Source organism: Chiloscyllium plagiosum, chromosome 4, assembly GCF_004010195.1.
Source record: "Chiloscyllium plagiosum isolate BGI_BamShark_2017 chromosome 4, ASM401019v2, whole genome shotgun sequence".
NCBI lineage: Eukaryota > Metazoa > Chordata > Chondrichthyes > Orectolobiformes > Hemiscylliidae > Chiloscyllium > Chiloscyllium plagiosum.
In genome coordinates this window covers 66,080,644-66,096,398 of record NC_057713.1, presented here as the reverse complement: position 1 = coordinate 66,096,398, position 15,755 = coordinate 66,080,644, and the positions used below count along the sequence as shown (strand labels likewise).

The following is a 15,755-nucleotide window of genomic DNA, read 5'->3' as shown; positions in this document are numbered from 1 at the left end:
GACAGCTGAAACTGACAACCGGAAGCGGCAGGGACAGGCCACTATAAATGCTGGAGGAAACACCACAGAAGCGCTTCACAGGAGGCTCCCAAACACTGAGGATGTCACCTAGACAGGGGACGAATCGTTTGCAACAAAAACTTCCAGCTCGGCGAACAGAACTGCAGCAACGAGCACCCGAGCTACAAATCTTCTCTCAAACTTTATCCACAACACATCTGAGTTGTACAGTTGTCTAAAGAGTTTGAGATTTGGACCAGTGATATGGTTTTTCATAAGTGCATGTATACAATTCAGTTGTTCTAGTTTGTACATACATGCAAATTATAAACAGGAGTAGGATATTCAGCTCTTTGAACCTCTTCTGCCATTTGATAAGATTATGGCTGATCAGATTGTGGCCTCAACTCTACCTTTCTGACCAACCCTCTATCTTACATTCTTGATTTACAATGGAGTCAGTCTACCTTGTCCTTAATAATATGTAATGACCCTAAGAAAGAAATGGTTCTCCTCTTAATCGAAATGGGCAGTTTCTTTATTTTTGAATTGTGTTTCTCAGATCTAGTCTTTCCCACAAAGTGAAACATCCTGTTGGTGTCCATCTGTCCAGTCCCCTCTGGAATTTTATAAATTTCAATATGATCACTGCTTATTCATTTAAACTCAAGTTGATGCAGGCTCAACCTGTTCACCTTTTCATAAAATGACTGATTGCTGGGCTGAAGAAGTTATGTGGACATTATTTGAACTTTTTCTCATGTACTTATGGTCATCCTTAAGTGAGGAAACCAAAACCGTACAGTACTTCAGACACTGTCAATAGTTAAAATTGGTCTCTGTGACTATTGCAGCTTTCTGTACGAAAAGCAAAATCGTTGAAAGTGGCCATGCAAGTAGATAGGGTGATAAAGAAGGCATATGAAATGCTTGCCTTTATTGGTCATGGAATTGAGTACAAGAATTATGTCATGTTGCAGCTTTATAAGACTTTAGTTAGGCCACACTTAGAATATTGCATTCAATTCTGGTTGCCACTTAACAGGAAGGATGTGCGAGCTATGGAGCGGGTTCAGAAGAGGTTTACCAGGATACTGACTGGATTAGAGGGTATGAGTTATAAGGGAGGCTAGAAAGACTCTGTTGTTTTCTTTGGAGTGGCAATGCTGAGAGGAGATTTGATAGGGATCTATAAAATTATCAATGCATAGTTAGGGTTGATGATCAGAATCTTTTTTTCCCGGAGTTGAAATGTCTAATACTAGTGCATGCACTTAAGGTGAGAGAAAGAAAGTTCAAAGGAGATGAGGGGCAAGTTTTTTAACACAGTGTGGTGGGAGACTGGAATGCACTGCTAGGAGTAGTGGTGGAGGCAAATACAATAGAGGTGTTGAAAAGGCGTTTAGATTAGCACATGAATATGCAAGAAATGGAGGCATATGGACCAAGGGCAGGCAGAAGGGATTAGTTTAATTTGGTTTCATGTTCGGTACAACATTGTGGGCTGAAGGGCTCGCTCCTGTGCTTTATTGTTCTATGTTCTAAAATGGTTTCTGTATTTGCATACGAAATAGAAACTATACCACAAAATAATGATTTGGTTGTGGTGTGATTTGTGTCCTGGGATCAAGAAAGGGATTACATAAATGAAATGAAATTTGACATAGCAATCTATCCTTTTTTTCGCTACTTGTAATTTGGTTGATTCTGTGATTACTTATTTGCCTGCTGAAATTATTACATTTGCTAATTTTTCACATAAAGGTGACAATAATGCGCCTTTCGCTGGAAGCTTTTCATGACCAGTAAAGGATGTAAAATTCATCAACAAATGATGAGACAACTCATTGTTTGGAGTTATCCACATGAAATTAATTTGGACTGAACCACTTATTCTTTTTCACTACAAGAGACTTTCCTTAATAAAGAAGCATGTAAACTGGGATTTCCAAAAATTTATATCTACCCTCTGGCACCACTGTTGCAATGAGGTGGTATTTCTACGATTCATATTATTGAGTAGATGCACATTTCACCGGGGGCAATATTAATAATTTTTGATGTAACTGTTTTGTTTAGGAAACAGAAAATGCTACAAAAACAATTAAAAAATTAATTAAGAATTAACCCTGTGATTTAGCAGTTGGTCAATGAGAAAGTTAATTTTCTGAATTCTTTTTGTTCTAGGCAGTACATTTATCTTTTTATTGGGCCAGTATCCATTGCTGAACAGTGAGTTTCTATACCCTTGTTCAGTATTTTCATGGCTTTGACTTGCTCTAAATGCTCAGAATTCTGTTAATTCATGCACGAGGAACATGCATGATTGTTTAGTGATTGTAGAATCACCACTATATTGCATTCAGTTCTCCAGGAAAGCAGGAGCCAATCACTTTGAAAAGCAGGAAATTCAACAATGAATTCTGTCTGTCCAATGGGCCATTTATTGGGATAGCTATTCTTGCAAGGAAAGTACTTGAACCTGCAGATTAATTTTAAGTATTAATGTTGAGTTTTGTTTTATATTTGATTGGGAAATATAAAGAATACTACCAATGTTGAGTTAAACTACTACAAACATCATTCAGTAGAGATTTATTCTTGAAGTGCAAACACGACTCTGCACTAAACCCATTTACCTGTTCTGAAAGGTGCGTAAGTGCAGGTGGAGGTTGATTGTGATAGTCAGTAGGAGGGTGAAGAAGATAGGTGGGGAGGAAGATGGAGAGGTCAAGAGGGCAGTACCAAGTTGGAAGGTTGGATCTGGGATGAGGTGGAGGGAGGGGAGTTTTGGAAACTACTGAAGTCAACGTTGATGCTGTGTGATTGATGGGTACTAAGGTGGAAGATGAGGCGTTCTTCCTCTAATTGGCACTTGGTTTGGATTTGGCAGTGGAGGAGGCCTAGAACTTGCATGTCCTTAGCGGAGTAGGAAGCGCAGTGGTCAGCCACAGGGCTGAAGGATTGTTTGGTGCATTTATCTCAGATGTTCCCTGAAACACTGCATGTTGGTTTGCTGTCTTCCCAATGTTGAGGAGACCACATCGAGAGCAATGGACACAGTAGATGAGGTGGATGGATGTGCAGGAAAATCTGTGTTAGATGTGAAAAGATCCTTTTGGGCCTTGGACTGAGGTGAGGGGGAAGGTGTGGCCGCAGGTTTTACACCTCCTGCGACGGCAAGGGAGGGTGCTGGGTGTGGTGGATGGGTGGCGTGGACCTAACAAGGGAGTCATGAAGGGAATGGTCTCAGCAAAGTGCAGATTGGAGTGGGAGGGAAATATGTCTCTGGTGGTGGTGTCTGATTGTAGATGGCAGAGGATAGTGTACTACAGCCGAATATTAGTAGAGTGGAAGGTGAGGACCGGGGGGGGGTTCTATAGTGCATTATTCTTTGCCATTTCCACCATCCACTATCAGACCCCCACCACCAGAGACACATGTCCCTCCCCACCCTATCTATCGCCCCCCCCAAACCAACCACATTCCTGATGAAGGGCTCAACATTCCTGTTTCTCAGATGCGGCCTGACCTGTGCTTTTCCAGCACCACAGTTTTCAGTTCTGACTGTCTAGCATCTGCAGTCCTCACTTTCTGCCAATATCCTGATGAACCTGGTCTGCACCCTGCAATCCTGTCCTTCTGATATTTGAACTGCACACAGTATTCCACCTCTGCCTGAAACAATGTTTGATGAAGCTGTAACAAGACTTTTTCGCTCCTATATCCTATGACTCAGCTAATAAAGGCCAACATTCATCTGCCGCCTTCACCACCCTGTTTACTTGTACTGACACCTTCAGGAGTCTATGGACTTTTACACCAAAGTCTTGTCGTTCCTCGGTACTCCCTCAGAACCTATGATTCATTACATAGAACATAGAACATTACAGTGCAGTACAGGCCCTTCGGCCCTCGATGTTGCGCCGACCTGTCATACCAATCTGAAGCCCATCTAACCTACACTATTCATGTACGTCCATATGCTTGTCCAATGACGACTTAAATGTACTTTAAGTTGGAAGACCTTCCCTCCATACCAGGCAACATCCTAGTAAATCTCCTCTGCACCCTTTCCAAAGCTTCCACATCCTTCTTATAATGTGGTGACCAGAACTGTACACAATACTCCAGATGCGGCCGCACCAGAGTTTTGTATAGCTGCAGCATAACCTCATGGTTCCGTAACTCGATCCCTCTATTAATAAAAGCTAAAACACTGTCTTCTTAACAACCCTGTCAACCTGGGTGTCAACTTTCAAGGATCTGTGTACATGGACACCGAGATCTCTCTGCTCATCTACACTACCAGAATCTTACCTTTGGCCCAGTACTTTGCATTCTGGTTATTCCGACCAAAGTGAATCACCTCACACTTGTCCGCATTAAACTCCATTTGCCACCTCTCAGCCCAGCTCTGCAGCTTATCTATGTCTCTCTGTACCCTACAACATCCTTCGTCACTATCCACAACTCCACCGACCTTAGTGTTGTCTGCAAATGTACTAACCCACACTTCTACTCCCTCATCCAGGTTGTTTATACAAATGACAAACAACAGTGGACCCAACACTGACCCTTGCAGTACACCACTAGTAACTGGACTCCAGGATGAACATTTCACATCAACCACCACCCTCTGTCTTCTTTCAGCAAGCCAATTACTGATCCAAACTACTATATCTCCCACAATCCCATTCCTCCGCATTTTGTACAATAGCCTACTGTGGGGAAACTTATCAAACGCCTTGCTGAAATCCATATACAGCACATCAACCGGTTTACTCTCATCCACCTGTTTGGTCACCTTCTAAAAGAACTCGATAAGGTTTGTGAGGCACGACCTACCCTTCACAATACCGTGCTGACTATCCCTAATCAAATTATTCTTTTCTAGATGATTATAAATCCTATCTCTTATAATCTTTTCCCACACTTTACCAACAACTGAAGTATGGCTCACTGGTCTATAATTACCAGGGTTGTCTCTACTCCCCTTCTTGAACAGGGGAACCACATTTGCTATCCTCGAGTCTTCTGGCACTGTTCCTGTAGATAATGACGATTTAAAGATCAATGCCAAAGGCTTGGCAATCTCCTCCCTGGCTTCCCAGAGAATCCTTGGATAAATCCCATCCAACCCAGGGGACTTATCTATTTTCACACTCTACAGGATTTCTAATACCTCTTCCTTGTGAACCTCAATCACACGTAGTCTAGTAGCCTGTATCTCCGTATTCTCCTCGACAACATTGTCGTTTTCTAGAGTGAATACTGTCAAAAAATATTAATTTAGTGCTTCCCCTATCTCCTCTGACTCCACACACAACTTCCCACTACTATCCTTGATTGGCCCTAATCTTACTCTCATCATTCTTCCTTAAATACCTATAGAAAGCCTTGGGGTTTACCCTGATCCTATCCGCCAACAACTTCTCATGTCTCCTCCTGGCTTTTCTGAGCTCTCTCATTTTAGGTCTTTCCTTTCATAAACCATGGCTCCCGCATTCTACAGTTTCCTCCCTGCCTGACAGGTACATACTTATCTAGGACACTCAGGAGCGTTTCCTTGAATAAGCTCCACATTTCTAATGTGCCCATCACCTGCAGTTTCCTTCCCCATCCTATGCTTTCTAAATCTTGCCTAATCGCATCGTAATTGTCTTTCCCCCAACTGTAACTCTTGCCCAGTGGTATGCACCTATCCCATTCTATCACTAAAGTAAACAACAGATTTGTGATCACTACCACCAAATTGCTCACCTACGTCCAAGTCTAATACCTGGCCGGGCTCATTACCCAGTACCAAATCTAATGTGGCTTCGCCCCTTGTTGGCCTGTCTGCATACTGTGTCAGGAAGCTCTCCTGTACACATTGGACAAAAGCTGACCCATCTATAGTACTCGTACTATCGTGTTCCCAGTCAATATTTGGAAAGTTGAAGTCCCCCATGACAACTACCCTGTGTCTCTCACTCCTATCGAGAATCATCTTTCCTTTCCTCTACATCTCTGGAACTATTCGGAGGCCTATAGAAAACTCCCAACAGGGTGACCTCTCCTTTCTTGTTTCTAACCTCAGTCCATACTACCTCAGTTGACGAGTCCCCAAACATCCTTTCTACATCTGTAATACTGTCCTTGACCAACAATGCCACACCTCCCCCTCTTTTACCATCTTCTCTGTTCTTACTGAAATATCTAAATCCTGGAACCTGCAACAACCATTCCTGTCCTTGCTCTATCCATGTCTACGAAATGGCCACAACATCGAAGTCCCAGGTACCAACCCATGCTGCAAGTTCACCCACCTTATTCCGGATGCTCCTGGCATTGAAGTAGACACACCTCAAGCCAACTTCTTGCTTGCCGGTGCCATCTTGCATCCCTGAAACTTGATTTCAGACCTCCCTACTCTCAACCTTTTCTATACTCGAACTACAATTTTGGTTTCCATCCATTGTATATCATTCCGTTATTAGACCTCCCAGAATGCATCACTTTGTGTTTATCTGAACTAACGTCCAACTGCCATTGCTCTGCTCAATTTAAGCATCAGTTTAAGATCAGGTGGGAAAGAATCAAAGGGCAACATTTTGCGCATATAGAAGGAGCTGCCAGTGGAAGTGGTTGAGGCAGGAATATTAACAACATTTAAAAGGCATTTATACAAATACTTGGATAGGAATGGTTTAGAAGGGCATGGGCCAAGTGCATTAGCATGAATGAACATTTCGGTCGACATGGACCAGTTTGGGCCAACGGGCCTGTCTCCATGCTGTAGAACTCTTAGACTCCATAATGATACTTCATTTATTTTTGTATAAATTGCATTACTATTTTTCTTGGTGTAGACATGATGGGCCAAAGGGCCTGTTTCTATTCTTTATGACTCTTTCCAACTGTGGATTTTATTTATTTTATTGATTCTGAGACGAGGGAACTGAATCTTAATAGATACTATGAAATGAGGCACAAAATAGCTATGATAGATTGGGAGTCATTAGTTTGAGATGAGGGTGAAAAGACATTGGCAAACATTTGAAGAGTGCAAGGGTGAACTGCAACAATTCGTTCCTGTCTGGCACCAAAGCAAGACAGGAAAATTAGCCAAACTGTGACTTTCAAGGGAAATTAGTATTAGTTCTAAGGAAGAGGCATGACAATTAGCAAAAAATGCAACAGATCTGAGGACTGGTAGCAGTTTAGAATTCAGCAAAGGAGGCAAGGGTATTTATTAAGAAAGGGAAACTAGATTGAGGGTAAGTTTGTGGGGGACATAAAAACTGACTATGTTAAAATTTCAATAGGTATGTAAAGAGAAAAAGATTGGTGAAGATGTAAAAATCCCTTATAGTTATAAACAAGTAAATTTATAATGGGAGAAAAATTATAATGCACTAAATTGATATTTCATTTCTGTTTTCACAAAGGAGAACGAAAGTAACATTCCACAAATGTTTGGGTGGGGGTGGTGAAAAAACAGGTTTTACTGAGAGAGGAACTGAAGGAAATCCATATTAATTGGGAAATGATGTTGGAGAAATTGATAGGATCGGAGGCAAATAAATCCTCAGGTGTTGAAAATCTGCATCTGAATACTTGAGGAAATAGCCCTAGAAATATTGGATGCAATGCTGATCATCTTCCAATATTCCGGAGACTCTGGAATGGTTCCTGTAGATTGAAGAGTAGCTAATATTACCACTCTGTTTAAGAAGGGAGGCAAAAAGAAAACCAGAAATTATAGACTAGTTAGCCTAATATTGGTAGTGCGGAAAATGCTGGAATCCATTACAAAAGAATAGCTGAACATTTAAAAAACAGTGGCAGAGTCAGCATGGATTTATGAAGGGGAAATCACGCTTGACAAATTACTGGAATTATTTTGAGGATGTAAATGGTAGAGTTAATATGGTTTATTTGAATTTTCAGGAGACTTGTTAAAGTCCCACAGAGAGATTAGTGTGTAAAATTTAAGTGCATAGAATTGGGTTAGTGTATTTAAATGTAGAGGAACCCAGTTGGCAGATAGGAACCTTTTTTTCTGAATGGCAGGTGGTGACTAGTGGGATACCATAAGGAATTATGCTAGGGCCCCAGCTTTCACAATATATATAAATAGTTTGGATGAAAGAACAAAATGCAATATCTCCAAATCTCAAACTGGCACATTGTCCGTGAAGAGGCCTCTGTCAATCAAAGTCCGCTTGCGAAGCAGTCACACTACTGTCATACAGTATAAATGTTAGTTTTCCTCTGAAATTAGTATTCTTGTACCTTGTTCTGATGAGTAGAAGACTAAATTTTTTATTTATATGTTCGGTCTATTGTTTAACCTGGCTTGGTGACTACTTAGTCTGTGTTTTTAAAAGGTGTATTGTGGTGTTTTACAGGTGGGCGCCATGGACTTGCTGAAGGAATTAAAGAGCATTCCCATGACTTTGGAATTATTGCAGGTACGCTGTCTTGAGAACAAAGTCTGAACACAGTTGAGAATTGTGAAAAATCAATGAAAATCTATTCCTATATCTAGTTGAATGTGCTAGCATGAAATAGAGTTTTACCTTTATCATTTAATTTAGTTCTGCTCAATCTGTAGCGCTACCTTTTTTTAGTTGCTATGCCTTCACATGATGGAACTTTCTCCTTAACTGTTAGCTCCTGTTCCACCATAAAATGTTGTCTATGCTTCTGTTAACTCTACTAATAACAATCATTGCACAATTTGAACACTGTGAACATTGCAGAGTTTTATACTACTCCAAAAATATAACTTCACTCTTTATGATAGCGGATATAGCAGTTTTGAAGCTTGTTTTACATTCTTCCAGATAATGTTTTTGTTTCCATTGATGCCAGTGTAAGACAAATCAGGAGAGATATAAATTGTGGGCTTCTAGTTAATGATCACCAGTTCTGCATCATTATATAAATGTCAAAATTTATGTAGTGCTTAATGCAATTTTTTAGTGAGTACAATAGGATCTATAGTTACTCTTTTTTTTTAAACCGTAAGAGTTGCCATTTTACCAAGATCATTATCTACTTTAAAAATGTATCAAAGTCTTTATGATATTGTCCCACCAGAATCTACTGAATTCATCTGTGAGGGCTTTGAGTCAACCATGTAGCGTGGGACTGGAGTCACTTGTAGGCCAGACCAGGTAGGGAAGACAGGTTCTGCTTTGTGAGCCAGTTGGGCTTTTATGATAATCTGGAACCTTTCATGATTATGTTTCCTGGTACTAGCCCACAATTGACTCATTTTACTGAATTCAGTTTTATAACTTTTGTGGGTGAGATTTGAATTCATGATGTCAGGGTTGCTGGTCCAGTGTTATAACAGTGATATGGATTGTAACATTTTTATACTATCAATGTGGCCCTTCTGTGGTTTATCGTCATTTGAATATTTATGTTGATCCGTTTTCTATATGTAAATCTTTGCAGATTATTATAAACCAAACTACTTTGAACGTCTGATAACTAAACATTATTAGATAATTTCCATTTCTCTGATCGCAAATAGAATGCACAGTCAATATGTCGTTGGTATACAAGCCCGAGTGATAATATTGTATCTTGCAGAAAAGTGTGAATTGAAAAATTTTAACAATGTCTTTTTTTAAAATCCCTTGATTGAAAGTAGTGTATGGTAGTGTATATTGCATTGAAATTTGTACAGAAGCACAAAATGCATCTTGTGTCAGGCCTTTTTGATTGGCTAAAGTAATCACTGTCTATTTACTGGAACAAATCTGTTTGATTAAAATTAATTTAGACAAGCTATTACTAAGAATGAAAAAATCCTTTATGAATTAGTAATCACAAGAACATTCTAGTAACTTTCATGATTCAATTAATTTTCTGAAAGGAGTCAAGAAAGCTTACACCATTCTGATTTTGAAGGTGGGTGTTTTCCCAGTCAGCAGGCTACAGAATTTATTCCATCTTTTATCAAACCACTAAACCCAGAAGTTTTAATTTTATAATTTTAACCTGTTGTCCCCAAGCAAAGTTGTGCACCAAAGGCCTCTGCTGTGTAGAATCATGTTAAAGAGTCTTACTGCCTTAGTTCCCCCAATAAATCATGAGCAATGTCTTGGGTGTTAATCTGTTGCATCAAGTCAGCTTTTGCTTCAGCATTTCCATGTTTGTTTTTGTCAATGATAGTTTGCCAATGACTTTCAATTGAGCAGGTTTTACTGAATAGTAGATGCTTTCTATCTGATTTATATAACTGGGTTCAGAAGTGTTAAAACAAAACAAAACATTTTGTTCTTAAAACATTGTGAAATGGTTTAAAAAACCTCTGTGATCTTCATGTTGCAGTTCATGACTTGTACAAATTATTAAGAATGCAGCTTTTATTTCTTTTTGTCCTTTCCAGTGAATTCCTTTAATGTATTTGAAGCTTTTTAAATAAATCAAGGGACACGTACAGCATACTTATGGAATTTCAGTCTTTTTGCAGTAAGAAAATTTAAATATAAGAATTCTGTAGGATGGGTTCAAAAAGTGTGAAAATAAATGTTAGTTTATTTTGCATGTTGATAAATTTATCACATTGAAAGGTCACCATAATTAAAGTTATTGCTTTAACATGATTAAACTTCCTGGATTGTCATATAGCATGGAAACAGACCCTTCGGTCCAACTTGTCCATGCCAACCTGATATCCCAACCCAACCTGGTCCCACCTGCCAACACCCAGCCTATATCCCTCCAAACCCTTCCTATTCATAAACCCATCCAAATGCAGAAAGGTGGCAAATGGAGTTCAATGTAGCTAAGTGTGAGGTGATTCACTTTGGTAAGAGTAATAAAAAGATGGGGTACTGGGCTAACGGTCGGATACTTGGTAGTGTGGATGAGCAGAGGGATCTTGGTGTCCATGTACACAAATCTTTGAAAGTTGCCACCCAGGTAAATAGTGCGGTGAAGAAGGCATATGGCGTACTGGCTTTTATTGGTAGAGGAATTGAGTTCCGGAGTACTGAGGTCATGTTGCAGTTGTATAAGACTCTGGTGCGGCCGCATCTGGAGTATTGTGTGCAGTTTTGGTCGCCATACTATAGGAAGCATTAGGGGTAGGTTCTTTACTCAGCGAGTCGTGAGTTCATGGAATGCCCTGCCAGTAGCAGTGGTGGACTCTCCCTCATTATGGGCATTTAAGCGGGCATTGGATAGGCATATGGAGGATAGTGGGCTAGTGTAGGTTAGGTGGGCTTGGATCGGCGCAACATCGAGGGCCGAAGGGCCTGTACTGCGCTGTATTCTTCTATGTTCTATGTTCTAAATATTGCAATTGTACCAGCCTCTACCACTTCCTCTGTCAGCCCACGCTGACCATGTTACCAAACTAAACAAGTGCCACTTTCCTGCTGTTCGGCCCATATCTCTCCAGCCCTTTCCTATTCATGTACTTATCCAAATGTCTTAAACGTTGTAATTGTACCTGCATTTACCACTTCCTCTGGCAGTTCATTCCACACATAACCACTCTATGTGTAAAAACAAAAAGTTGCCCCCCCTGTCCTTTTTAAAACTTTCTCCTCTCATCTTAAAAATGCATCCCCTAACTTGTGTTAGAGTAGCACTTTAAAGCAACAGTTAATTTTAATTGTGGTACGTTATTGTAAAGAAAGATTTGACCAGTAAAAATACTATTGGGCAACACTGTTTAGTGTTGATCTGGAAGGCTTTTAAAAAAAAATCAGAATGGTTTCTGATTTAGGTTATCTGCAGTTCAAGTTTACCTAATGAGTAGCCAATGACTTGTAAATTTCAGTTTAATTCTAAATTTGAACAGAAGATGGCACAACACTGATTCTGTTCAAATTGATGCATATTTTCTGTTTGTGCGACTGAACAAGAAAATGTGAAATACATTCTTGTATTTCTAAGAATCAGTTACTACATTTACTTCTATCACCTTTTTCTTCCTACAATACTATAATATACAGCAAGTTAAGAATTACTTCTATCCGTTTAGGATTAAAAGGTTGCAAAGTTTAATGCAATTCAGATGAGTGTGCAGATCATGATGCAATTGACCCATGTCTGATGCTTCTAACTCAGGCTGCATACAAAGTTAAATGATGACATTGTTCAATCAGTGCTAAGCATGCTATTGAATGCCTGAAAGTCCAAATAAACCATGAAAAAGTATGGGAGGGTAGCATAAATTGAAGCTGGCTTTCGTATTTAAAGGGAAGGTGCATTCTAATTAATGTTCCACACTTCTCACTCACGTACTAAGGTGGTCTTGCTCAATCATGTCTGCTGCCTAATGTTCATTCCTTCGCCTCGCCATTACTCATTAATACATAGCTGAAAATGTGTTGCTGGAACAGCGCAGCAGGTCAGGCAGCATCCAGGGAACAGGAGAATCGATGTTTTGGGCATAAGGCCTTCTTCAGGAATCCGAAACGTCGATTCTCCTGTTCCCTGGATGCTGCCTGACCTGCTGCGCTGTTCCAGCAACACATTTTCAGCTCTGATCTCCAGCATCTGCAGACCTCACTTTCTCCTCATTAATACATATTCAAGCCTCTTGGCCACATGTTGGACTTTGCATGTTGTGCCACATATACAATCGTGACAGCTACATTACCCAAATATATTGCACTAGACTCACTGGCACACTTGTCTTTTTCTTGCTGGACAAAGTGGTGCATAATTAGAAGTAACAGCTCATAACCAGCAGAGGACAAGCCTTTTGTGCAATGAACAATGTTTTGCTGCTTAATATTGGAGTCATCATGACTAACGCCCTTGCTAGCCCTGTGGCTCAAATAATCAAAATTAGCAATTTATTTATCCTAAGTCCTCACTTGCACATTCTGATCCCCTTATTCTTGTGATTTACAAGCTGAAAGCTTTATAAGCATATATCTCCTGCTTTTCATTCTAGTTGCCTCTTGTCACAGCTATTCTTTTCAGACTATAAAACCGCACCCTGAATAGACCATATACAAAAGACTGAGGTGGAAGAGCAGGGAGATAGTGAGTTCGAAGTTAACTTTCTTTCTCTCACCCACAGCTGCAAGTTCAAATACTGACACACTAATGTACTTTAGAGAATAGCTTAGCTTATGGATCTGCACTTGGTAAGATATCATGTGTGCATGGTGTAGGTGCCAGCTCACCAGAGGTTAAAGATGCACAGCTCTGCGATGATGAGCTTCGAAGCCCTTTTGAGGCATGCTACAGAAAAAAGTAGATGCTATGGACACGATATTTGAAGCATTAGCATGTCTTAGAAAATTTGTAGTTACGCTCCAGAAGTGTGGAGAAGACCAGTACTAATTAGCACAGGGGCTTTGTAGAGACCTTGAAACTGCTGCTTTCTGTTGTGCGAGTGTCGGTCAACTCTGAATATACTTCTGGATCCAAAGTGCAAGTTCTAATGACTGACCTTTCAGCTTCCACTGCGGTGCTAGAAAATATCTGTTAATATCTGGACCTGCAGTTGTACTACAGACTTCTGTCATGCAATCTTAGCTTGCAGGGTATGAATAGAACCTTGCCGGTTCTCTGAATTCCAGCAATCTGTTGACTGACACATGTCTAAGAGCTACTGCCTTGTGGGATTGGTAGAGGGATCTTGGAGCATGAACCTCTTGTTCTTACTCAGGAAGACAGCATTCATCACTACCATTATCCACTGTAGCTGTTGTCTTCAGCTAACTACATTTTTCCTGCTTATGTTGAAACGGTAAAGTGAAAAACCCAGACCATCTCGAGTTGGATCAAATCGAGCTGCAAGGCTGTTAGCAGTCTCCCGAACTGAAGGACGATTGCCAGAACAAGTGGTGTGTCATTACTTGGGAGACTATACAGGGCAATTGAGGACAGCAGCATAAGGGTCGTGTTAGATTTTTGTGGAAAATATTGTATGGTTTGATTTATAAAATTGGTTTGTGCTGTTTGTTTGCTATTTATTATGACCAAGCAGTCACTGCTGTGGTCAATGATGGAAGGAAGTTCTGGTTTGAGACAGTTAGTGAATCGGGAATTAGATTTGTGGTACCACATTGAAATGAGGCGATCTGATGCAGTTGCCCTATGTGAGTTCTGAATGTGTGTTTAGCTGTGAATATTTAACAAATAATATTCATTATGTGTCATAATTTGCCTCTGTTATTATGAAGATGTGTTATCTAAAATAGTAAGTTTAATCATTAAGTATGTATCTGAACTCTTGAAAAGTGAAACAAATGGAGCTCCTAAGTTTGCAATACGTTCAGAGAGGTCACATGACCTAGTTTGTGGCTGTGTGAAGGCAAAAGGTTTTGAAAACAAATGTCAGCAAGAACTTGCCACGGGGGTCTCACCCTTTCTATGAAACTCCTCTCATCAAAGTTTGAGAGTTCTTATTGGAGAAATGTAAATCAACACCATTGTTTCCAGAAAAGGGGATTCTAGCAGTCATAACTGATCCAGGAAGAAGCCTCAGTATGTGCCGCTTGTATGAAAAGTAATGCCTGCAGAATACCATTTGGAAAAACGGAATAACGTTTTTTCTGAATTTAACTTATTTTTAAAGTACTTTTAAGATAAGCACTGTCCAGAGTTTTATATTTTTTCTAGGCTTGGAAGAAGTTGTGTGCATTTGTTTTTCAGGATGAGTAGTTAGATATATTTGTACATTTTAAACCTTTTGCTGCTCCTAATGTTTTTGCAATAAACTATTCATTAACTTCAGGAACATGACAGACTTGTTTCTGATACTAAGCTGTATACAAACCAGTGTATAACTGGCAAAATTTGGCTCCTTTTTAAATTCAAACATTGTTGTGGTTAGAGGCGTACTATGACAGGGAAAGGAATTGATCCATCCCTCCAAACAGGTGGTAACAATGTGCCTCTGCCACATGGCTTTTCCTAAAATAGTGGTCACATAAACTGTGTGCAGGTGCTATCTCAGGCTTGCGGTGTTCAGCCAGTTACTATGCATTAAGAGTTTTCCTTTGAAATGTAACATTGCAGAAACCATTACTGAATATTAGCATAGTTAAATATTTATTTAAATTTATAAACATGTTAATGTGTTGACATATTGATCAAAATTTGGGTTGCCATTTCCAAAATAAAGCTTCTTGACTCCTGTCCTCCTGCAGCTTTTGAACCCATCTTAGCAGTTTTGTTAGTTAATAGAGTCATAGAGATGTAAAGCATGGAAACAGACTGTTCGGTCCAACCCGTCCATGCCGATCAGACATCCCAACCCAATCTAGTCCCACCTGCCAGTGCCCGGCCCATATCCCTCCAAACCCTTCCTATTCATATACCCATCCAAATGCCATTTAAATGTTGCAATTGTACCAGCCTCCACCACTTCCTCTAGCAGCTCATTCCATACACGTACCGCCATTTGTGTGAAAAAGTTGCCTGGGAGGTCTCTTTTATATCTTTCCCCTCTCGCCCTAAACCTATGCCCTCTAGTTCTGGACTCCCCAACCCCAGGGAAAAGACTTTGCCTATTTACCCTATCCATGCCCCTCATAATTTTGTGAACCTCTATAAGGTCACCCCTCAGCCTCCAACGCTACAGGGAAAACAGCCCCAGCCTGTTCAGCCTCTCCCTTTAGCTCAAATCCTCCAAACCTGGCAACATCCTTGTAAATCTTTTCTGAACCCTTTCACGTTTCACAACATCTTTCCGATAGGAAGGAGATCAGAATTGCATGCAATATTCCAACAGTGGTCTAACCAATGTCCTGTACAGCTGCAACATGACCTCCCAA

General features: G+C 40.2%; 1 protein-coding gene across 1 annotated transcript in view; it reads left to right on the top strand.

The window, feature by feature from the left end:
* tcea1 (transcription elongation factor A (SII), 1) overlaps window positions 1-15,755 on the top strand; it is an 80,704-nt gene that overhangs the window by 13,800 nt on the left and 51,149 nt on the right. The window contains exon 2 of the mRNA XM_043688334.1: window positions 8,397-8,459. Coding sequence (XP_043544269.1) covers window positions 8,397-8,459 — 63 coding nt within the window. The remainder of the gene's footprint in view (window positions 1-8,396; window positions 8,460-15,755) is intronic.